We start from the raw sequence: 23,647 nt of genomic DNA on the forward strand, positions 1-23,647 counted from the left end.
AGGGTCCACATAGATACTAGTCATGCTGGTGTAGTCTATAGCTGAGCTGGTTAAACTGTAGTAGGATCCACATAGATACTAGTCATGCTGGTGTAGTCTATAGCTGAGCTGGTTAAACTGTAGTAGGGTCCACATAGATACTAGTCATGCTGGTGTAGTCTATAGCTGAGCTGGTTAAACTGTAGTAGGGTCCACATAGATACTAGTCATGCTGGTGTAGTCTATAGCTGAGCTGGTTAAACTGTAGTAGGGTCCACATAGATACTAGTCATGCTGGTGGTGATGGTCCCCAGATGTGATGATTCATTCTGCTCTGTTTTATCTACAATGATTTAACTGATTTGATCTTCAGAAGATGTTATGAATTAAAATTCAATGTTTTCATATTTTTGTAATTGCAATGTTTTAATCTTGTACATTTCCATGAATCATGATGTCTGGTGTTGATGTATATTGGTTGTCATTCAGAACCATTGATATGTTTTCTCAGTTGGTTCTCTGTCTCTATGTAATTCTCCTCAGTATCATTGATCAGCTTGTTGGTCCTAATTGATGTGTTCTCTGTCACCTGGAGCTGCATGGAAAATGGTCCAGGAACTAAAGGACAATTCAGGACTAGTCAGCCCACTACAAGCTGGTATCACTTACTTTCTACTAAACTATATGGACTGGTTTCCCAGACACAGATTAATCCTAGTCCTGGACTAAAAAGTATGTTCAATGTAGATGTCCAGGAAACCGGCCCTAAATGTGTCATCGTTCATCCTCCCATACTGCTCAGTCCAGCAACATTAAACCTGTCCAGCAGGTGGTGCTATTGACCAAACAATAAAACCAGCAGATATCTTGACTTGCCACTCAGTATATCAGTAATGTTCAGAATAGTACTTTAATATCATTGGAGATTGATGGTCTTTTTAATCCACTATCCAGAGTCAGGAACAGATGAAGTTAGGTCTGCTACTGTTCAGTGATTAAATATGATTTATGGTGATGGGAAATAATAAAAAACACTAAACTTCATCTAGTAATAGTTTTCCTTTGTTATTTATTCCAAGGTGTGTCTTTAACTTGTAAATGTATTGTGTGGAGGTGAGCTAGTGGTGTGGCTGATAGAATAGAATGAAAAGGGAGGAGGGGAGGAAGAGGGGAGGAGTGAAGGGCTGTTCAAGAAACCAGATGAGGAAGAGGAAGATGTTCAAGGGAATTACTGTCTCTGTTCCAAATGGTTCCCTATTCCCTACGTAGTGCACTACGGTGCTTCTGACCAGGTCTAAAGTAGTGTTCTACGTAGGGAATAGGGTGTAAATTTATTACAAAATCATGCTTTAGTGTTTGGCACAAAAATATATTAGATCTCCACCCCCCCACTTCCTGTCTGTCATCCCCCAGTTCTGTTAAGACTTCCTCTCATTGAACTGGGCCTCATTCTAAATGGTCACTTTGTATTGATAGTCCAGACTGGGCTTTACTATGGTTCTACATACAGTACCTGTATTGATAGTCCATACTGGTCTTTACTATGGTTCTACATACAGTACCTGTATTGATAGTCCATACTGGTCTTTACTATGGTTCTACATACAGTACCTGTATTGATAGTCCATACTGGTCTTTACTATGGTTCTACATACAGTATCTGTATTGATAGTCCATACTGGGCTTTACTATGGTTCTACATACAGTACCTGTATTGATAGTCAATACTGGTCTTTACTATGGTTCTACATACAGTATCTGTATTGATAGTCCATACTGGTCTTTACTATGGTTCTACATACAGTACCTGTATTGATGAGGGCCTCATCATCCGGCTGCACAAAGAAAGCCAGGGACTGCAGTGTGCTCCAGTCTCCAGCAGGGGGCAGTAAAACCCTATGGACCTGAAAGGGACTGCAGTGTGCTCCAGTCTCCAGCAGGGGACAGTAAAACCCTATGGACCTGAAAGGGACTGCAGTGTGCTCCAGTCTCCAGCAGGGGGCAGTAAAACCCTATGGACCTGAAAGGGACTGCAGTGTGCTCCAGTCTCCAGCAGGGGGCAGTAAAACCCTATGGACCTGAAAGGGACTGCAGTGTGCTCCAGTCTCCAGCAGGGGGCAGTAAAACCCTATGGACCTGAAAGGGACTGCAGTGTGCGCCAGTCTCCAGCAGGGGGCAGTAAAACCCAATGGACCTGAAAGGGAAAGTGAGGAGTAAAAATCAAAGGTGAATTTACATTGATGTTTCCATGGAGACCTGAATCATATCCACAAGGCACCAAACTGAAGAAAATGAACTGAAACAGGGAGGGACTAACTGAACTAAAATAATTCTGTTGCTAAATGTTTTGCTACAGTGTTCTCTAACAAATACCACCATGGATTCAAATACTATTTGAAATCTTACAAATACTTTGAGCATTTCCTTTAGTCCTCCAGGTGGGCGGGGTTTGTTTGTACTTTTAGGACTTTTCTATTGGTTCCATTACAACAAACTCAACAAACTCGAACACTGCTTATTAAATATTCAACATTATTTTAACGCAGGTGTGTTTCCACGTGCAATAAGCCTGTAACGTCTTGTATGATCTCATCAGGTAAAGGTGTGTCAAATGGAAGGGCAAGTCTCACCACTGAGGAAAACATCACTGGTCCACCTCTGCATCAGGTCAGCTATGTTGATCAGTACTGTCCCAGGGATGCTGGGAGAAGAGATGAACTCCCCTGACCTGGTACCACCTATGGTGTTGTCATTTTAATATCAGTTTAACCCCATTACTGCTATAACACATAAACCATGTTAATAGAATGAAATGGATCCAGGTTCCATGTATTCTACAATAGATTTACTGCCTGTGGAACACTTCTCCAAAGTGTCTGAAATCAAGACGACTGCAGGTCTGAATCCCAAACTAATGGGGGGAAATGGCTCCATCTAATAAGATGGTATTTAGAGAATGGACGTTTCTATTGGGGTGAACCATCCCCTTAACATACAGTACCAGTCAAAAGTCTGGACACATCTACTCATTCAAGGGTTTTTCTTTATTTTTACTATTTTCTACATTGTAGAATAATAGTGAAGACATCAAAACTATGAAATAACACATATGGAATCATGTAGTAACCAAAAACGTGTTAAACAAAATCAAGTGGAGGCCAGGTCATCTGATGCAGCACTCCATCACTCTCCTTCTTGGTCACATAGCCCGTACACAGCCTGGAGGTGTGTTGGGTCATTGTCCTGCTGAAAAACAAATGATAGTCCCACTAAGCTCAAACCAGATGAGATGGCGTATCGCTGCAGAATGCTGTGGTAGCCATGCTGGTTAAATGTGCTTTGAATTCTAAATAAATCACTGACACTGTCACCAGCAAAGCACCATCACACCTCCTCCTCCATGCTTCACGGTGGAAAATACACATGCAGAGATCATCTGTTCACCTACTCTGCGTCTCACAAAGACACGGCTGTTGGAACCAAAAATCTTACATTTGGACTCATCAGACCAAAGGACAGATTTCCACAGGTCTAATGTCCATTGCTCGTGTTTCTTGGCCCAAGCAAGTCTCTTCTTCTTATTGGTGTCCTTTAGTAGTGGTTTCTTTGCAGCAATAGATAGTCATTCACATTTCACTTGATAAGAGGTGGTGTGATGGTGTGGGGGTGCTTTGCTGGTGACACTGTCTATGATGTATTTAGAATTCAAGGCGCACTTAACCAGCATGTCTACCACAGTATTCTGCAGCGATACGCCATCCCATCTGGTTTGAGCTTAGTGGGACTCATGTTCTCACCTGATTGTCTATGTCAGGTGTGTCCCAGTGAGCTCAGTGGGACTATCATGTGTTCTCACCTGATTGTCTATGTCAGGTGTGTCCCAGTGAGCTCAGTGTATCATATGTTCTCACCTGATTGTCTATGTCAGGTGTGTCCCAGTGAGCTCAGTGGGACTATCATGTGTTCTCACCTGATTGTCTATGTCAGGTGTGTCCCAGTGAGCTCAGTGGGACTATCATGTGTTCTCACCTGATTGTCTATGTCAGGTGTGTCCCAGCTTTTGATTGGTCCTGTAGTTTGTGTAGAGCAGAAAGTGTGATGCTGTCCTAGTTGTGCTCTGTGTTCCTGCTCCAAGGAAAGACTCATCTCTGGACACTCTCACATCCCCTGTTACCTGGTGCACTGCTCCCCGCCTGCCCTGGTCTGTCTCTCCCAGTCTGGTACAGGTGTCCTCTCCTGCTCTGGTCTGTCTCTCCCAGTCTGGTACAGGTGTCCTCTCCTGCTCTGGTCTGTCTCTCCCAGTCTGGTACAGGTGTCCTCTCCTGCTCTGGTCTGTCTCTCCCAGTCTGGTACAGGTGTCCTCTCCTGCTCTGGTCTGTCTCTCCCAGTCTGGTACAGGTGTCCTCTCCTGCTCTGGTCTGTCTCTCCCAGTCTGGTACAGGTGTCCTCTCCTGCCCTGGTCTGTCTCTCCCAGTCTGGTACAGGTGTCCTCTCCTGCTCTGGTCTGTCTCTCCCAGTCTGGTACAGGTGTCCTCTCCTGCTCTGGTCTGTCTCTCCCAGTCTGGTACAGGTGTCCTCTCCTGCTCTGGTCTGTCTCTCCCAGTCTGGTACAGGTGTCCTCTCCTGCTCTGGTCTGTCTCTCCCAGTCTGGTACAGGTGTCCTCTCCTGCTCTGGTCTGTCTCTCCCAGTCTGGTACAGGTGTTTTCTCCTGCTCTGGTCTGTCTCTCCCAGTCTGGTACAGGTGTCCCCGCCTGCTCTGGTCTGTCTCTCCCAGTCTGGTACAGGTGTCCTCTCCTGCTCTGGTCTGTCTCTCCCAGTCTGGTACAGGTGTCCTCTCCTGCTCTGGTCTGTCTCTCCCAGTCTGGTACAGGTGTCCTCTCCTGCTCTGGTCTGTCTCTCCCAGTCTGGTACAGGTGTCCTCTCCTGCTCTGGTCTGTCTCTCCCAGTCTGGTACAGGTGTCCTCTCCTGCTCTGGTCTGTCTCTCCCAGTCTGGTACAGGTGTCCTCTCCTGCTCTGGTCTGTCTCTCCCAGTCTGGTACAGGTGTCCTCTCCTGCTCTGGTCTGTCTCTCCCAGTCTGGTACAGGTGTCCTCTCCTGCTCTGGTTTGTCTCTCCCAGTCTGGTACAGGTGTCCTCTCCTGCTCTGGTCTGTCTCTCCCAGTCTGGTACAGGTGTCCTCTCCTGCTCTGGTCTGTCTCTCCCAGTCTGGTACAGGTGTCCTCTCCTGCTCTGGTCTGTCTCTCCCAGTCTGGTACAGGTGTCCTCTCCTGCTCTGGTCTGTCTCTCCCAGTCTGGTACAGGTGTCCTCTCCTGCTCTGGTCTGTCTCTCCCAGTCTGGTACAGGTGTCCTCTCCTGCTCTGGTCTGTCTCTCCCAGTCTGGTACAGGTGTCCTCTCCTGCTGTGGTCTGTCTCTCCCAGTCTGGTACAGGTGTCCTCTCCTGCTCTGGTCTGTCTCTCCCAGTCTGGTACAGGTGCCCTCAACTGACTGAGTGACCCACCAAACATTTCGCTCACTACTTTTACATGACCATCCATTCTGGTCTGGATTTTAGTGATTTTTAATACCGTTTTTGTTAGCGAAACCACATGCTTGCTCTGTGAATGAGGAAATATATGACTGTTTCTCCCTCGAGTTTTGGGAGAAACTACACGCTTGCTCTGTGAATGAGGAAAAATATACTGTCTCTCCCTCGAGTTTTGGGAGAAACCACACGCCTGCTCTGTGAATGAGGAAATATATGACTGTTTCTCCCTCGAGTTTTGGGAGAAACTACACGCCTGCTCTGTGAATGCACGTGAGATCTATGCACATACATCCCAAACAACATGGGAGAAATGGGACTCTTGCTCTTACATGTCAGGACTGTTTTCTTGGTACTTAACCATGTCTCTGGACTTTACACATCTCCTGAATGGTGTGGCGTTAAAGATTCTGGTGACTATGGATTGTCCTTCAAGTGCTGTCTATAAATCCAAATGTTGTAACCCCCGATCTAGACTGGCCATTATCTTGCTGCTTCTACCGTCTGGAAATGTGCAATCTGACCCAGGTCCTGACATTCTTCCCCCTGCCCAATTAAGTAGTCAGAGCGGAAGTTTCTGTGTATGAATGTAAGAAGTCTGCTGCTGAAGCTTCATGTTGTGGATATATGGATAAAAACTGACCACTCTGATGTATTTATGCTTTCTGAAACCTGGCTCCAAAAATATATTGCAGACAAACATATTGGCATAAATGGTTACAATGTTTTAGGTGCAGATGGTAAATCTAAGGGTGGAGGTGTTGCTGTTTACGTAAAACACAAGTTCTCAGCCGTCTGACTTCTACTAAACCTCAGCAAGTTGAATATCTGTGTTTGAACCTTAACCTTGGCTCCTGTTTAAATATTGTTGTATCTTGTTGTTATAGACCATCTGCTCCTGTTTAAATATTGTTGTATCTTGTTGTTATAGACCATCTGCTCCTGTTTAAATATGGTTGTATCTTGTTGTTATAGACCATCTGCTCCTGTTTAAATATTGTTGTATCTTGTTGTTATAGACCATCTGCTCCTGTTTAAATATTGTTGTGTCTTGTTGTTATAGACCATCTGCTCCTGTTTAAATATTGTTGTATCTTGTTGTTATAGACCATCTGCTACTGCTGGCTCTCTGGATTGTATTTTCAGATTATCACAGCATGTCAACTCTGACTTTGTCCTGATGGGTGATCTGAATCAGTACTGGTTAACATCTAGCTCTGATCATCTCTAAATTCTATACAAAACCTATAATCTCACTCAGATTGTCAACAGTGTAACGAGGTTCAATATAAAGGATCCTCTGAAATCCTCTTTGATTGATTTGATCTTAACCAATACTCCTCATCGTTTTAATGCTTCTGGTATTTTTGCAAATTACACAAGTGATCACTGTGCTCTTGCCTGTGTGAGAGATGGTCAAATTCCTGAGCATTCTCCACGTGTCATTACAAAAAGAAACAGGAAGCTGTTTGATACTCCTGGTGTTTTACATGATGTAACCATTATTGAATGGAATAGAATTAATCCCTGATGTTGAATTATCCTTTTCTTACTTCCACAACGTATTCCAGGATGTATGCAATAGGCCCCTTTAAATACATTCAGGATTAAGGGCAGAGAGAAGCCCTGGTTTACTGAGGAACTTACTAAAATCATAAGGGATCTAAATGCTATGTGGGCTAAAGCAAGAGGGTCTGGTTCAGCAGATGATTGGATGGCTTTTAAATAGTCTTTGAAATATGGGTGTGGCTATGATCTGAAAAGTGAAAGCAGACCACTCCCTGAAATCTACTACAGATCATTATGATCTGAAAAGTGAAAGCAGACCACTCCCTGAAATCTACTACAGATCATTATGATCTGAAAAGTGAAAGCAGACCACTCCCTGAAATCTACTACAGATCATTATGATCTGAAAAGTGAAAGCAGACCACTACCTGAAATCTACTACAGATCATTATGATCTGAAAAGTGAAAGCAGACCACTCCCTGAAATCTACTACAGATCATTATGATCTGAAAAGTGAAAGCAGACCACTACCTGAAATCTACTTCAGATCATTATGATCTGAAAAGTGAAAGCAGACCACTACCTGAAATCTACTACAGATCATTATGATCTGAAAAGTGAAAGCAGACCACTCCCTGAAATCTACTACAGATCATTATGATCTGAAAAGTGAAAGCAGACCACTCCCTGAAATCTACTACAGATCATTATGATCTGAAAAGTGAAAGCAGACCACTACCTGAAATCTACTACAGATCATTATGATCTGAAAAGTGAAAGCAGACCACTACCTGAAATCTACTTCAGATCATTTAAATAATCCCTCCACATTTTGACAAGTAGTGAAAGGTTTGGAGTGAACAGAAGATTCACAGCTTCCCAAACTATTGTTGGTCGACACTCAGGTTGTAACTGAGAGAAGCTCCATTCTGAAAGCCTTGAATCAGCATTTTATAGATGCAGGCAGTTTATTTAAAAATGTTAAACCCCCCCTGTGAATTTACCTGAGACCCCTGTGCACTCCTTCACCAGGTTCTCCTTCTCATCCCTGACACCCCTGTACACTCCTTCACCAGGTTCTCCTTCTCATCCCTGACACCCCTGTGCACTCCTTCACCAGGTTCTCCTTCTCATCCCTGACACCCCTGTGCGCTCCTTCACCAGGTTCACCTTCTCATCCCTGACACCCCTGTACACTCCTTCACCAGGTTCTCCTTCTCATCCTTCTCTGTTTCAGAAGTGTGTAAAGCCCTGAAATAAATTGATAGAACAAAATCCCCTGGCCCTGATGAACTAGACCCCCGCTTCCTACACCTAGCTGCTGACATCATTGCTCCCCCCTATATTTTTCACCTCATGCTTGACGTGAAGGAAATCCCCAAGTTATGTAAATCTGCTTTTGTGCTGCCTCTCCTGAAAGGTGGAGATCCTTCGCTACTTGACAACTATCGACCCATATCAACATCGTCTGTACTGCCTCTCCTGAAAGGTGGAGATCCTTCGCTACTTGACAACTATCGACCCATATCAACATCGTCTGTACTGTCAAAGGTACTGGAGTCATTATTTAGTAGGGAGCTGAAGGCCTCCAAGAAAACAACTTCTTTAATGGAATGCAGTCAGGTTTTAGGTCTGGCCACAGCACTGTTTCAGCAACATTGAAGGTTTTAAATGACATCCACTGTGCTCTTGACAACAAGTGTGTCTGTCTTTATTGATTTGTCGAAGGCGTTTGACACCGTGGACCATGCTGTGTTAGTGCAAAGGTTAAAATGTTGTGTAATTACAGGTCATGCTCTAGATTGGTTTATAAATTACCTATCAAATCGTACACAATGTGTAATGGAGGATGGTTGTACATCTGAGTCCATAGAGTTGTGCTCAGGTGTTCCACAAGGTTCTATTGTGGGCCCACTGTTGTTCCTTTAGTATATCAACAACATTGGGGATCTTAATGAAACAGAGGATGTTCATTTTGTATATCAACAACATTGGGGATCTTAATGAAACAGCAGATGTTCATTTTTTATATCAACAACATTGGGGATCTTAATGAAACAGCAGATGTTAATTTTTTATATCAACAACATTGGGGATCTTAATGAAACAGCGGATGTTCATTTTGTATATCAACAACATTGGGGATCTTAATGAAACAGCGGATGTTCATTTTATACATCAACAACATTGGGGATCTTAATGAAACAGCGGATGTTCATTTTGTATATCAACAACATTGGGGATCTTAATGAAACAGCGGATGTTCATTTTGTATATCAACAACATTGGGGATCTTAATGAAACAGCGGATGTTCATTTTGTATATCAACAACATTGGGGATCTTAATGAAACAGCGGATGTTCATTTTGTATATCAACAACATTGGGGATCTTAATGAAACAGCGGATGTTCATTTTGTATATCAACAACATTGGGGATCTTATTGAAACAGCGGATGTTCATGTTTATGCAGATGATACTGTTCTTTATACAAGTGGTAGTAGTTTATCTTTAGCTTTTGAAAATGCCCAAAGAGCATTTAACATCATACAACAGAATCTGTATGATTTAAAGCTGGTTCAGAATTTCAAATGCCAGGCATGTTACTAATCATGTCATTGCTACATTGTCTGGACATACTATAGAGCAAGTCAAAGTGTACCTATATTTGGGTGTGTGGGTTGATGATAAGCTGAGCTTCACTGTTCATGTAGAGAACTTGATAAGGAAGCTCAAGCTGACAATAGGTTTTTATAACCGGCATAAGGCTTGTTTTTCTCTGGAGGCCAGGAAGGAGCTGGTACGATGTACATTACTGGCGGTTTTAGATTTTAGTGATGTTATATATATGCAGCCCTCAGCCACTACCCTGAGAGCACTTGATTCAGTGTATCATGCAGCCCTCAGCCACTACCCTGAGAGCACTTGATTCAGTGTATCATGCAGCCCTCAACCACTACCCTGAGAGCACTTGATTCAGTGTATCATGCAGCCCTCAGCCACTACCCTGAGAGCACTTGATTCAGTGTATCATGCAGCCCTCAGCCACTACCCTGAGAGCACTTGATTCAGTGTATCATGCAGGCCTCAGCCACTACCCTGAGAGCACTTGATTCAGTGTATCATGCAGCCCTCAACCACTACCCTGAGAGCACTTGATTCAGTGTATCATGCAGCCCTCAGCCACTACCCTGAGAGCACTTGATTCAGTGTATCATGCAGCCCTCAGGTTCATTACCAATCAGAAACGTCTAACACATCATTGTGATCTCTACAGCGCTGTTGGCTGGTCGTCATTGACCTTGAGTAGTCTTAAACACTGGTAGACACTGATTTATAAGGCCATACTGGGTAAAATGACAGAGCAGCGAACAGTTTTGACTGGGCTGAGCGGGAACTGTACTTCCTCAGGAGGTAGGGAGGCGAGCAGGCCAGAGGTGGATGAACGCAGTGCCCTTGTTTGGGTGTAGGGCCTGATCAGAGCCTGAAGGTACGGAGGTGCCGTTCCCCTCACAGCTCCGTAGGCAAGCACCATGGTCTTGTAGCGGATGCGAGCTTCAACTGGAAGCCAGTGGAGAGAGCGGAGGAGCGGGGTGACGTGAGAGAACTTGGGAAGGTTGAACACCAGACGGGCTGCGGCGTTCTGGATGAGTTGTAGGGGTTTAATGGCACAGGCAGGGAGCCCAGCCAACAGCGAGTTGCAGTAATCCAGACGGGATCAATACAGATACTGTATGTAGAACCATAGTAAAGCCCAGTATGGACTATCAATACAGGTACTGTATGTAGAACCATAGTAAAGCCCTGTATGGACTATCAATACAGGTACTGTATGTAGAACCATAGTAAAGCCCAGTATGGACTATCAATACAGATACTGTATGTAGAACCATAGTAAAGCCCAGTATGGACTATCAATACAAGGTGACCATTTAGAATGAGGCCCAGTTCAATGAGAGGAAGTCTTAACAGAACTGGGGGATGACAGACAGGAAGTGGGAGGGGTGGAGATCTAATATATTTTTGTGCCAAACACTAAAGCATGATATTGTAATAAATCTGCACCCTATTCCCTACGTAGAACACTACTTTAGACCTGGTCAGAAGCACCGTAGTGCACTACGTAGGGAATAGGGAACCATTTGGAACAGAGACAGTAATTCCCCTGAACATCTTCCTCTTCCTCATCTGGTTTCTTGAACAGCCCTTCACTCCTCCCCTCTTCCTCCCCTCCTCCCTTTTCATTCTATTCTATCAGCCACACCACTAGCTCACCTCCACACAATACATTTACAAGTTAAAGACACACCTTGGAATAAATAACAAAGGGAAACTATTACTAGATGAAGTTTAGTGTTTTTTATTATTTCCCATCACCATAAATCATATTTAATCACTGAACAGTAGCAGACCTAACTTCATCTGTTCCTGACTCTGGATAGTGGATTAAAAAGACCATCAATCTCCAATGATATTAAAGTACTATTCTGAACATTACTGATATACTGAGTGGCAAGTCAAGATATCTGCTGGTTTTATTGTTTGGTCAATAGCACCACCTGCTGGACAGGTTTAATGTTGCTGGACTGAGCAGTATGGGAGGATGAAAGATGACACATTTAGGGCCGGTTTCCTGGACATCTACATTGAACATACTTTTTAGTCCAGGACTAGGATTAATCTGTGTCTGGGAAACCAGTCCATATAGTTTAGTAGAAAGTAAGTGATACCAGCTTGTAGTGGGCTGACTAGTCCTGAATTGTCCTTTAGTTCCTGGACCATTTTCCATGCAGCTCCAGGTGACAGAGAACACATCAATTAGGACCAACAAGCTGATCAATGATACTGAGGAGAATTACATAGAGACAGAGAACCAACTGAGAAAACATATCAATGGTTCTGAATGACAACCAATATACATCAACACCAGACATCATGATTCATGGAAATGTACAAGATTTAAACATTGTATTTGATAAAAAATAAGTACATTACATTTTAATTATTAACAAATCAGTTTACCAGCTCAGCAGTACCTCCTACATAGTTATAGACTAGTATCTGTGTGGACCCTACTACAGTTTAACCAGCTCAGCTATAGACTACACCAGCATGACTAGTATCTATGTGGACCCTACTACAGTTTAACCAGCTCAGCAGTACCATTGAGCATAAACCCAGGATAGAGGGTCTGAGTAAATGTGGTCTGGACTCTGTGGAGGAGGGTCATTGTGTCAGAGACACTGTAGAAGGACAGAGTACCTGCCTTGTGATCCAGGTACACTCCTACTCTGGAGGACTGAGGGCCTGATACTTTAGTCACAACATTATTGTGTATGAAACAATAATCACCACTATAGTACTGTAAACTCCAGGACTTGTTATTGTGTCCAAATCCACCACCTTCCTCTGTTCTGCTGATGTCTTTATATGAGACTGCTGTAATAACATCACCAGTCCACTCCACCTCCCAGTAACAGCGTCCAGACAGACCCTCTCTACACAGAACCTGACACCAGTTGGTGAATCTGTCTGGATGGTCAGGATATGGTTGGACTTGGCGTGTACAGGTCACCTTTCTGTTCCCTTCAGACAGAGAGAGAAATGTGTATGCTGTGTTTGGGTCCAGTGTGAGCTGACAGGAATCTGGGAGAAGAGCAGAGCAGAGACCAATGATGGGAGTCAGAACAATAAGTTAAGTCAGATACTGTATCTACCCTGTCTTTGATTAGAGCACAGCAGAGATCAAATCAGAGAAATATGAGGAGTCAGATAGATACCCAGTCTTTGATTAGATCTACTATTGCTATATATTTCTAGAGGGATTGTTAGGAGTGTCAGTAAAAAGAGACTGTTAGTTACTTCACAATAAAGAGACTCACATTGTAACAACTGTTCTCTGGTCTTGGGCTCTGGAGGCAGTACAACATCCACTATATTCACTACAGACACACAAACACATTGACAGAGAGAGGGAATGTTATCATCAGACCATATTCCACATGTATATGACTAGTAGGGAACTTTCAATGGTCTAAAGTTGATGTTCTTATTGTTTTCAACACACCTGTAGTGGAGATCTTGGTCCATTCTCCTTTAAGGAAGTCTTCTAGTTTCTCTCTCAGTTCAGACACAGTCTTACTCACATCTCCAAAGTACTGAAGAGGACGGACAACGATGCTGGGTAAGTCTGAAGATACACTGATACTGGAGAGAGACTGATAACTCTGGAGAGAGAGAGAGAGAGGGGGAGAGACAGAGACAGAGAGAGGGAGAGAGAGAGACACAGAGAGAGAGAGAGAGAGACAGGGACAGAGAGAGAGACAGGACAACATAATGATGTAGATGAATAGTTTCACATGAAGTTAATTTCATATCACATGTAACAAGACAGTTTAGTTACCTGGAGGAAATGGATGTGATCCTCTGTGTGTGAGAGCTGCTCCAGCTCAGTGCTTCTCTTCCTCAGCTCAGCTATCTCCTGCTTCAGTTGCTCCAGGAGTCCTTCAGCTTGACTCACTTGAGCCTTCTCTTGGGCTCTGATCAGCTCCTTCACCTCAGAGCTCCTTCTCTCAATGGAGCGGATCAGCTCAGTAAAGATCTGATCACTGTCCTCCACTGCTGCCTGTGCAGAGCGCTGTTAAGAGAGAGAGAGAGAGAGACAGAGAGAGAAAGAGAGAGAGAGAGAGAGAGAGAGAGAGACAGAGAGAGAGACACAGTAGGTACAGTAGCCTCTCTGCACCTCATTGAGTCAGAACGCTGCCACCCTGCTCTCCAGGTCCACCAGGCCTTGTCCCCCCTCCTGGACAGACAGGTACAGAACACCTCTTGGTCCTGCTCTACTCTCCCCCCTCCTGGACAGACAGGTACTGAACACCTCTTGGTCCTGCTCTACTCTCCTCCCTCCTGGACAGACAGGTACAGAACACCTCTTGGTCCTGCTCTACTCTCCTCCCTCCTGGACAGACAGGTACAGAACACCTCTTGGTCCTGCTCTACTCTCCTCCCTCCTGGACAGACAGGTACAGAACACCTCTTGGTCCTGCTCTACTCTCCTCCTGGACAGACAGGTACAGAACACCTCTTGGTCCTGCTCTACTCTCCTCCCTCCTGGACAGACAGGTACAGAACACCTCTTGGTCCTGCTCTACTCTCCTCCTGGACAGACAGGTACAGAACACCTCTTGGTCCTGCTCTACTCTCCTCCCTCCTGGACAGACAGGTACAGAACACCTCTTGGTCCTGCTCTACTCTCCTCCCTCCTGGACAGACAGGTACAGAACACCTCTTGGTCCTGCTCTACTCTCCTCCCTCCTGGACAGACAGGTACAGAACACCTCTTGGTCCTGCTCTACTCTCCTCCCTCCTGGACAGACAGGTACAGAACACCTCTTGGTCCTGCTCTACTCTCCTCCCTCCTGGACAGACAGGTACAGAACACCTCTTGGTCCTGCTCTACTCTCCTCCCTCCTGGACAGACAGGTACAGAACACCTCTTGGTCCTGCTCTACTCTCCTCCCTCCTGGACAGACAGGTACAGAACACCTCTTGGTCCTGCTCTACTCTCCTCCCTCCTGGACAGACAGGGACAGAACACCTCTTGGTCCTGCTCTACTCTCCTCCCTCCTAGACAGACAGGTACAGAACACCTCTTGGTCCTGCTCTACTCTCCTCCCTCCTGGACAGACAGGTACAGAACACCTCTTGGTCCTGCTCTACTCTCCTCCCTCCTGGATAGACAGGTACAGAACACCTCTTGGTCCTGCTCTACTCTCCTCCCTCCTGGACAGACAGGTACAGAACACCTCTTGGTCCTGCTCTACTCTCCTCCCTCCTGGACAGACAGGTACAGAACACCTCTTGGTCCTGCTCTACTCTCCTCCCTCCTGGACAGACAGGTACAGAACACCTCTTGGTCCTGCTCTACTCTCCTCCCTCATGGACAGACAGGTACAGAACACCTCTTGGTCCTGCTCTACTCTCCTCCCTCCTGGACAGACAGGTACAGAACACCTCTTGGTCCTGCTCTACTCTCCTCCCTCCTGGACAGACAGGTACAGAACACCTCTTGGTCCTGCTCTACTCTCCTCCCTCCTGGACAGACAGGTACAGAACACCTCTTGGTCCTGCTCTACTCTCCTCCCTCCTGGACAGACAGGTACAGAACACCTCTTGGTCCTGCTCTACTCTCCTCCCTCCTGGACAGACAGGTACAGAACACCTCTTGGTCCTGCTCTACTCTCCTCCCTCCTGGACAGACAGGTACAGAACACCTCTTGGTCCTGCTCTACTCTCCTCCCTCATGGACAGACAGGTACAGAACACCTCTTGGTCCTGCTCTACTCTCCTCCCTCCTGGACAGACAGGTTCAGAACACCTCTTGGTCCTGCTCTACTCTCCTCCCTCCTGGACAGACAGGTACAGAACACCTTGTGTCATTTATAGCCTGGCACAGATAGTAAAACTACATTAAATACAACGTTAACTAGATATCATTTGTGTCATTTATAGCCTGGCACAGATAGTAAAACTACATTAAATACAACGTTAACTAGATATCATTTGTGTCATTTATAGCCTGGTACAGATAGTAAAACTACATTAAATACAACGTTATCTAGATATCATCACCACTTAACTTATGTGGAATTTAAAAGACACCGTTAACGTTACCGTTAGCTAGCTCACAACGTCTGTTACACTGTAACTTACCGGCAGCCTCACATAAAAACGTATTGGTTAACAAAGCTTTGATTCTGACCAAAGTCTATAGTAGTGAAAAGTCTCTCTCTCTATTGTAACTTCCCACAAATTGCCATCATAGCCTATCTACATGAATGTGTCCTGTCAGAGTCTTTTCCTCTCCGTTAACCGTTAGCTAGCAGTCTCGAGCCACAGCTGACGTTGACCACAATGAGCTACAAGTAGGACTGACGTCACTAGCGGTGCAGCAGCCTCTGCAGCAGCAGCCTCCCCCGGGTCCTAGTGCCCGCCCGGTAACACGGTTAAGATGCGATGGAACGGTTGACGGGAAAACAACAAATCACAGAGAAAATATATTGACTGATATATTGAATTGTTTAGGGGGGCTTTAGCTTTGGCTTTAATCAATTCTGAAAATACTTGAAAACCAAAATAAAAAAGAATAGTAGCCCTCAGGAACCACTAAACCTTCACAGACCAACTTCTTCTTCTATGATATAATGGCGGTCCACAAACCAACGTTAAAGGTGCCTGGCGCCACCTACTGTGCTGGAGTGTGTCCAATCACGGTTTACACCATTTCTAAATCCACTCTAAAACCTTGTGAAGACTTACAGAAAACGTTTGACCTCTGTCATTGCCAACAAAGGGTATATAACAAAGTATTGAGATAAACTTTTGTTATTGACCAAATACTTATTTTCCACCATAATTTGCAAATAAATTCATAAAAAATCCTACAATGTGATTTTCTGGATTTTTTTTCTCATTTTGTCTGTCATAGTTGAAGTGTACCTGTGATGAAAATTACAGGCCTCTCTCATCTTTTTAAGTGGGAGAACTTGCACAATTGGTGGCTGACTAAATACTTTTTGCCCCATTGTAAATGCCGTCCCTTGTGCTCAGAGTCCCATTTCTTTTGCCACACATCTATCAAAATGTCTCTGATCTTACGTTTGGCTTCACCTCTACCCAGTGGAACATTAATATCAATTATATCTTGTTTCAAAGCTATTTTAGATAACTGGTCTACAATTTAATTTCCTTCCACACCCGAATGGACTGGGACCCAGCAGAATCTCACTACTACACCCATTCTCTCAATTCTCCATAATAACATTAATACCTCCAATAGTATGGCAGCTGCTTGGCCTCCGACTACAAGGCACTACAGAGGGTAGTGCGAATGGCCCAGTACATCACTGGGGCCAAGCCTCCTGCCATCCAGGACCTCTATACCAGGCGGTGTCAGAGGAAGGCCCTAAAAATTGTCAAAGTCTCCAGCCACCCTAGTCATAGACTGTTCTCTCTGCTACTGCACGGCAAGAGGTACCGGAGCACCAAGTCTAGGTTCAAGAGGTACCTAAACAGCTTCTACCCCCAAGCCATAAGACTCCTGAACATCTAATCAAATGGCTACCCAGACTATTTGTATTGCCCCCCCCCCCCCCCCCCCTCCCTCTTTTACACTGCTGCTACTCTCTGTTGTTATCATCTATGCATAGTCACTTTAATAACTCTACCTACATGTACATACTACCTCAACTAACCAGTGCCCCAGCACATTGACTCTGTACCGGTACCCCCCTGTATATAGCCTCCACATTGACTCTGTACCGGTACCCCCCTGTATATAGCCTCCACATTGACTCTGTACCGGTACACCCTGTATATAGCCTCCATATTGACTCTGTACCGGTACCCCCTGTATATAGCCTCCACATTGACTCTGTACCGGTACCCCCTGTATATAGCCTCCACATTGACTCTGTACCGGTACCCCCTGTATATAGCCTCCACATTGACTCTGTACCGGTACCCCCTGTATATAGTCTCACTATTGTTATTTTGCTGCTGCTCTTTAATACCTTGTTAATTTTATTTCTTATTCTTATCCGTATTTTTTTTAACTGCATTGTTGGTTAGGGGCTCTTAAGTAAGCATTTCACTGTAAGGTCTACACCTGCTGTATTCAGCATTTCACTGTTTGGTCTACACCTGTTGTATTCAGCATTTCACTGTGAGGTCTACACCTGTTGTATTCAGCATTTCACTGTAAGGTCTACTACACCTGTTGTATTCAGCATTTCACTGTGAGGTCTACTACACCTGTTGTATTCAGCATTTCACTGTAAGGTCTACACCTGTTGTATTCAGCATTTCACTGTTTGGTCTACACCTGTTGTATTCAGCATTTCACTGTGAGGTCTACACCTGTTGTATTCAGCATTTCACTGTAAGGTCTACTACACCTGTTGTATTCAGCATTTCACTGTAAGGTCTACACCTGTTGTATTCAGCATTTCACTGTAAAGTCTACACCTGTTGTATTCAGCATTTCACTGTAAGGTCTACACCTGTTGTATTCAGCATTTCACTGTAAGGTCTACACCTGTTGTATTCAGCATTTCACTGTTTGGTCTACACCTGTTGTATTCAGCATTTCACTGTGAGGTCTACACCTGTTGTATTCAGCATTTCACAGTAAGGTCTACTACACCTGTTGTATTCAGCATTTTCACTGTAAGGTCTACTACACCTGTTGTATTCAGCATTTCACTGCAAGGTCTACACCTGTTGTATTCAGCATTTCACTGTAAGGTCTACACCTGTTGTATTCAGCATTTCACTGTGAGGTCTACTACACCTGTTGTATTCAGCATTTCACTGTAAGGTCTACTACACCTGTTGTATTCAGCATTTTACAGTAAGGTCTACACCTGTTGTATTCGGTGCATGTGACAAATACAATTTGATTTGATTTAGTAGGTCACTCCTACTAGATTTACCAGATGATAAACTATTCAATACAGACAGAGAATATGAGCATACTGTAATTCTAACAGGTTGTACGTCCTCCACCCACTGGAGGACAACTATTATAACCAACAGTTCAACTGAGGGTACTGACAGTTCATCTGTTAGTCTTCTACATATCTGCACATCAAATTCAGGAAGGTAAACGCCTGCTCCTGTGTGCCCACTATCTGGGTCCTTGGATCCATCTGGGAAAAGAGGTCAAAAAGCATAGTAACTTCTACCAATGTAATTATCAACCAGTTTCCCTTCATCACTGACTTCTGACCAATCTTTCCTTTTGTCTACCAGGGTTAGATCAACAACAGGATCTGGTGTAACCATGGAGGAACATCCCCTATCACCACAGAAGGGCCAACCTCCAACTCCCTCAAACCACTCTCATCAGCAAGCTTTCCAACTGTCCAACCAAAACCACTGCCTTGTCTACTAGTATATTCCCAACAGTCATCTAGAACAGTAGCAGTGGGATGCTCAACCTCACAGCCTTTCAACCCAATAAGCTAATGACAATTTATTATGCCGTATATCCAAAGGCATCTCACCTGCCTCCACTAGTAAGACACATACAGATGTTGGTTTAAATGCACCAATACATATCCTTAAAGCTATATACTGGATTCTGTCCAGCTTCTGAAGACAAGTCTTTGCTGCTGTTCCATAAACTATACACCTGTAATCAATTGTTGTCCTGATCAGAGCTCTATAAATATCCATCAACCATTGTCTGTCAGCACCCCATTCATAACCAGAGACCCACACAACCAACTACCACGAAAGTGATGGAATGAGAGAGAGAGAGACATCGTTACAACACTGTACATAAACATAATATAACCTTTCTTCTTCTTTGGAGTTTAACGATGGTTGGCATCCAATATGTTGCATTACCGCCCCCAACTGGACTATAATATAAATCTATTTTACTTTGTGATACAAAATGGGAAAAGGGGAAATTATAATAATACAAAGTAACACCATTCCAACTAACCCTACAGTCATTAAAAACCCACTACCCCATTCCACTACTTTGACCCTATCTGCTCCTGCACCATGACAACTAACCCTACACTCATTAAAAACCCACTACCCCATTCCACTACTTTGACCCTATCTGCTCCTGCACCATGCCAACGACCTGGGAGGACGGGACACCACCACTCAACACACCATGTAACTCTTCTGAAGTCAAATCTCGTATGACCAAATACTTCTCTGGTTCTGAACTCTTCACCACACCTTCTACCTCACTTAACTCTCCCTCATTCATTTCCATTTCACCTCCAGAACTCAGTCTGGTGCACGACTCACTCTGTTTGCACTTGAATTATAACATTAGAAATGTCTCTATTCTTTTGAAAATAAATGTTGAGTAATGTTCATTCATGATTGTTTAGTATCTACTTCACTTGCTTTGGCATAGTAAAGATATGTTTCCCATGCCAATAAAGATCTTTGAATAGAATAGAGAGAGAGAGAGCTCCATGTTAATGTATAGGGGACATGAGTCAGTCATGGTTACTCATGGTTATGTGATGAGGTAGCCCCGCCTGATACTTCTAAATCAGTGTCGGTCCAATAGGGAATGTCCTCTTGGTGTAACGGTCAAGATGTTGGTTTCTCCCGCGGTAGACCTGGGTTCATATCCCGTCGGTTACATTAAACAGTCTATTCTCTGAAAGGGGTCAAGACAGCCTGTTCTCAACAGTGGGATTGGATAGGGGTCCCTCTCTCCCTCTCTCTGATTGGAGGAGAGAAGTGAAATGGTGTGTCTCCTCTGGTCAACAATACTCACCTTGAGAGACTTCACAGCTTTTTGGAGATTCTTCAGCTCCTTCTGTCTCTCCTGGAATCTCTGCTGGACCTTCTGCTGACTCATCCCCAGCTGCCTCTGTGGAGAATCACTCTTCAATGAGCTATCAAGCTTTATTAGTCCAGTAGATCAATAGTATAGTAATGTGACATAGGACCCATAGAGAGGAAGGTCTACAATCCTGAGGAAGTCCCTTTACAATATTATATTATGTTGCTATGTGAATGATTATAGTTGTTATGGTAGGCCTACATGTATCAAGGGGTTGAGACTGAACTTTGGACTCATAAAAGGCCATTCAGAATGATAATAGTGTTGGACTTTAGAAAATGGTGATACATTTGGAGAATCTGGGTTAACATATCTATATAATCAAGGTTTGTGTTCATATTTGTGGATCCAATTCATTTGAATGATCTCATATTCAAACAGATTTAGTTCCTACTGTATCTTTAATTCTTTGTTTATCAGACAGTCACCAACAAGTTGTTCTGGTCTTACCTGTTTCTCAGTCCTCTCTGCTGCAGCTGACACTGTATCATGGCCTTTATGTTCATCCATTGTACACAGATAACAGATACACTGCTGATCGGTACGACAGTAAACCTCCAGCAGTTTGTCATGATGAGAGCAGATCTTCTCCTGTAGTTGTGCGGTGGCTTTGACCAGCTTGTGCTTCTTCAAAGCAGGAAATTCATAGTGAGGTTGGAGGTGAGTCTCACAGTAAGAGGCCAGACACACCAGACAGGACATGATGGCTTTCTGCTTTCTGGTCCCAGTGCAGAAATCACACGCCACATCTCCAGGTCCAGCATAGCACAGAGCAGGAGGGGGAGCAGCCTGGAGTCCTGTCTTCTTCAGTTTCTCCACCACCTCAGCCAACATGTTATTTTTCATCAGAGTTGGCCTTGGAGTGAAGGTATGTCTGCACTGAGGACAGCTATAGACCCCTTTCAGAACATCCTGATCCCAGCAGCCCTCAATACAGATTCTACAGTAATTGTGTCCACAGGGGATGGTGACTGGTTCCTTCAGTAGATCCAGACAGACAGAACAACAGAACTGGTCCTGGTCCAGCAGAACTCCCTGCTGAGCCATTTTGACTGTTGTTCACTCTCACACAGACAGACGACATAGAGACTCAGATACGTTTTGTTTCCACAGAAGTTTGTTTTTGGGAGGTATGGACTTTCTGGTTCTGCCAGATAGGTGAGTTTAGAGGGAGGGAAGGAGGGAGGGAGGGGTTAGAGGGAGGGAGAGAGAGAAAACTGCAGGCAACGTCGAGAAGGAGAGACATATTTTAGTTCCTAGGTTAGGACCCTTAATATTAAATATTAAATAGAGTGGTTAGAATATATAAAGGGTAAAAGTTGTGTATCATTTGATTTACACAACATGTCTACCACTTTGAAGATTCAAATAGTTTTTTATTGTGAAACAAACAAGAAATAAGAGAAAAAAACTATAAACTGGAGTGTGCATAACTATTCACCCCCCAAAGTCAATACTTTGTAGACCCACCTTTTGCTGCAATTACATCTGCAAGACCCTTGGGATATGTCTCTATGAGCTTGGCACATCTAGCCACTGGGATTTTTTCCCATGTTTCAAGGCAAAACTGCTCCAGCTCCTTCAAGTTGGATGGGTTCTGCTGGTGTACAGCAATCTTTAAGTCATACCACAGATTCTCAATTGGATTGAGGTCTGGGCTTTGACTAGGCCATTCCAAGACATTTAAATGTTTCTTCTTAAACCACTCGAGTGTTGCTTTAGCAGTATGCTTTGTGTCATTGTCCTGCTGGAAGGTGAACCTCCGTCCCAGTCTCACATCTCTGGAAGACTGAAACAGGTTTCCCTCAAGAAATTTCATGTATTTAGCACCATCCATCATTCCTTCAATTCTGACCAGTTTCCCAGTCCCTCCCAATAAAAAACATCCCCACAGCATGATGCTGCCACCACCATGCTTCACTGTGGGGATGGTGTTCTCGGGGTAATTAGAGGTGTTGGGTTTGTGCCAGACATAGCGTTTTCCTTGATGGCCAGATTGATCATGATGACCAGAGTACATTCTTCCATATGTTCGGGGAGTCTCCCACATGCCTTTTGGCAAACACCAAATGTGTTTGCTTATTTTATTTTTAAGCAATGGCATTTTTCTGGCCACTCTTCCGTAAAGCCCAGCTCTGTGAAGTGTACGGCTTAAAAGTGGTCCTATGGACAGATACTCCAATCTCCGCCGTGGAGCTTTGCAGCTCCTTCAGGGTTATCTTTGGTCTCTTTGTTGCTTCTCTGATTAATGCCCTCCTTGCCTGGTCCGTGAGTTTTGGTGGGCGGCCCTCTCTTGGCAGGTTTGTTGTGGTGCCATATTCTTTCAATTTCATAATAATGGATTTAATGGTGCTCCGTGGGGATCTTCAAAGTTTCTGATATTTTTTCATAACCCAACCCTGATCTGTACTTCTCCACTACTTTGTCCCTGACCTGTATGGAGAGCTCCTTGGTCTTCATTGTGCCGCTTGCTTGGTGGTGCCCCTTGCTTAGTGGTGTTGCAGACTCTGGGGCCTTTCAGAACAGGTGTATATACTGAGATCATGTGACAGATCATGTGACACTTAGATTGCCCACAGGTGGACTTTAATTTATTTATTTAACCTCTAATTCCTCCCAAACCCGGATCCGGGAGCACCCCCATCAGTAAAAAAGCTGACTAGCATAGCCTAGCATAAAGTCACGAGTAAATACTAGCATCTAAATATCATTAAATCACAAGTCCAAGACACCAGATGAAAGATACACATCTTGTGAATCCAGCCATCATTTCTGATTTTTAAAATGTTTTACAGGGAAGACACAATATGTAAATCTATTAGCTAACCACGTTAGCAAAAGACACCACTTTTTTTACTCCACCAGTTTTTTACTCCATCAGTAGCTATCACAAATTCGACCAAATAAAGATATAAATAGCCACTAACCAAGAAACAACTTCATCAGATGACAGTCTGATAACATATTTATTGTATAGCATATGTTTTGTTAGAAAAATTTGCATATTTCAGGTATAAATCATAGTTTACCATTGCAGCCACCATCACAACTCTCACCAAAGCGACTAGAATAACTACAGAGAGCAACGTGTATTACCTAATTACTCATAATAAAACATTTCTTAAAAATACACAGCGTACAGCAAATGAAAGACACAGATCTTGTGAATCCAGACAATATGTCAGATTTTCTAAGTGTTTTACAGCGAAAACACAATATAACGTTATATTAGCTTACCACAATAGCAAA

General features: G+C 44.0%; 2 protein-coding genes across 2 annotated transcripts in view; one reads left to right on the forward strand and one right to left on the reverse strand.

Moving 5' to 3' along the window:
• Positions 1-23,647, forward strand: part of LOC120041005 — a 220,468-nt gene that overhangs the window by 68,584 nt on the left and 128,237 nt on the right. The gene's annotated exons all lie outside the window — the stretch shown is intronic.
• Positions 11,359-21,481, reverse strand: LOC120041016 (tripartite motif-containing protein 16-like). Its single transcript, XM_038985984.1, has 6 exons — positions 20,849-21,481; positions 20,330-20,425; positions 13,418-13,651; positions 13,082-13,241; positions 12,897-12,956; positions 11,359-12,660 (listed from the first exon to the last, which is right to left on the reverse strand). Exons 1-6 carry the CDS (start codon positions 21,443-21,445, stop codon positions 12,152-12,154), a joined length of 1,656 nt encoding a protein of 551 aa, XP_038841912.1. The 5' UTR covers positions 21,446-21,481; the 3' UTR covers positions 11,359-12,151.

Source organism: Salvelinus namaycush, unplaced genomic scaffold, assembly GCF_016432855.1.
Source record: "Salvelinus namaycush isolate Seneca unplaced genomic scaffold, SaNama_1.0 Scaffold4, whole genome shotgun sequence".
Classification (NCBI taxonomy): Eukaryota; Metazoa; Chordata; class Actinopteri; order Salmoniformes; family Salmonidae; genus Salvelinus; species Salvelinus namaycush.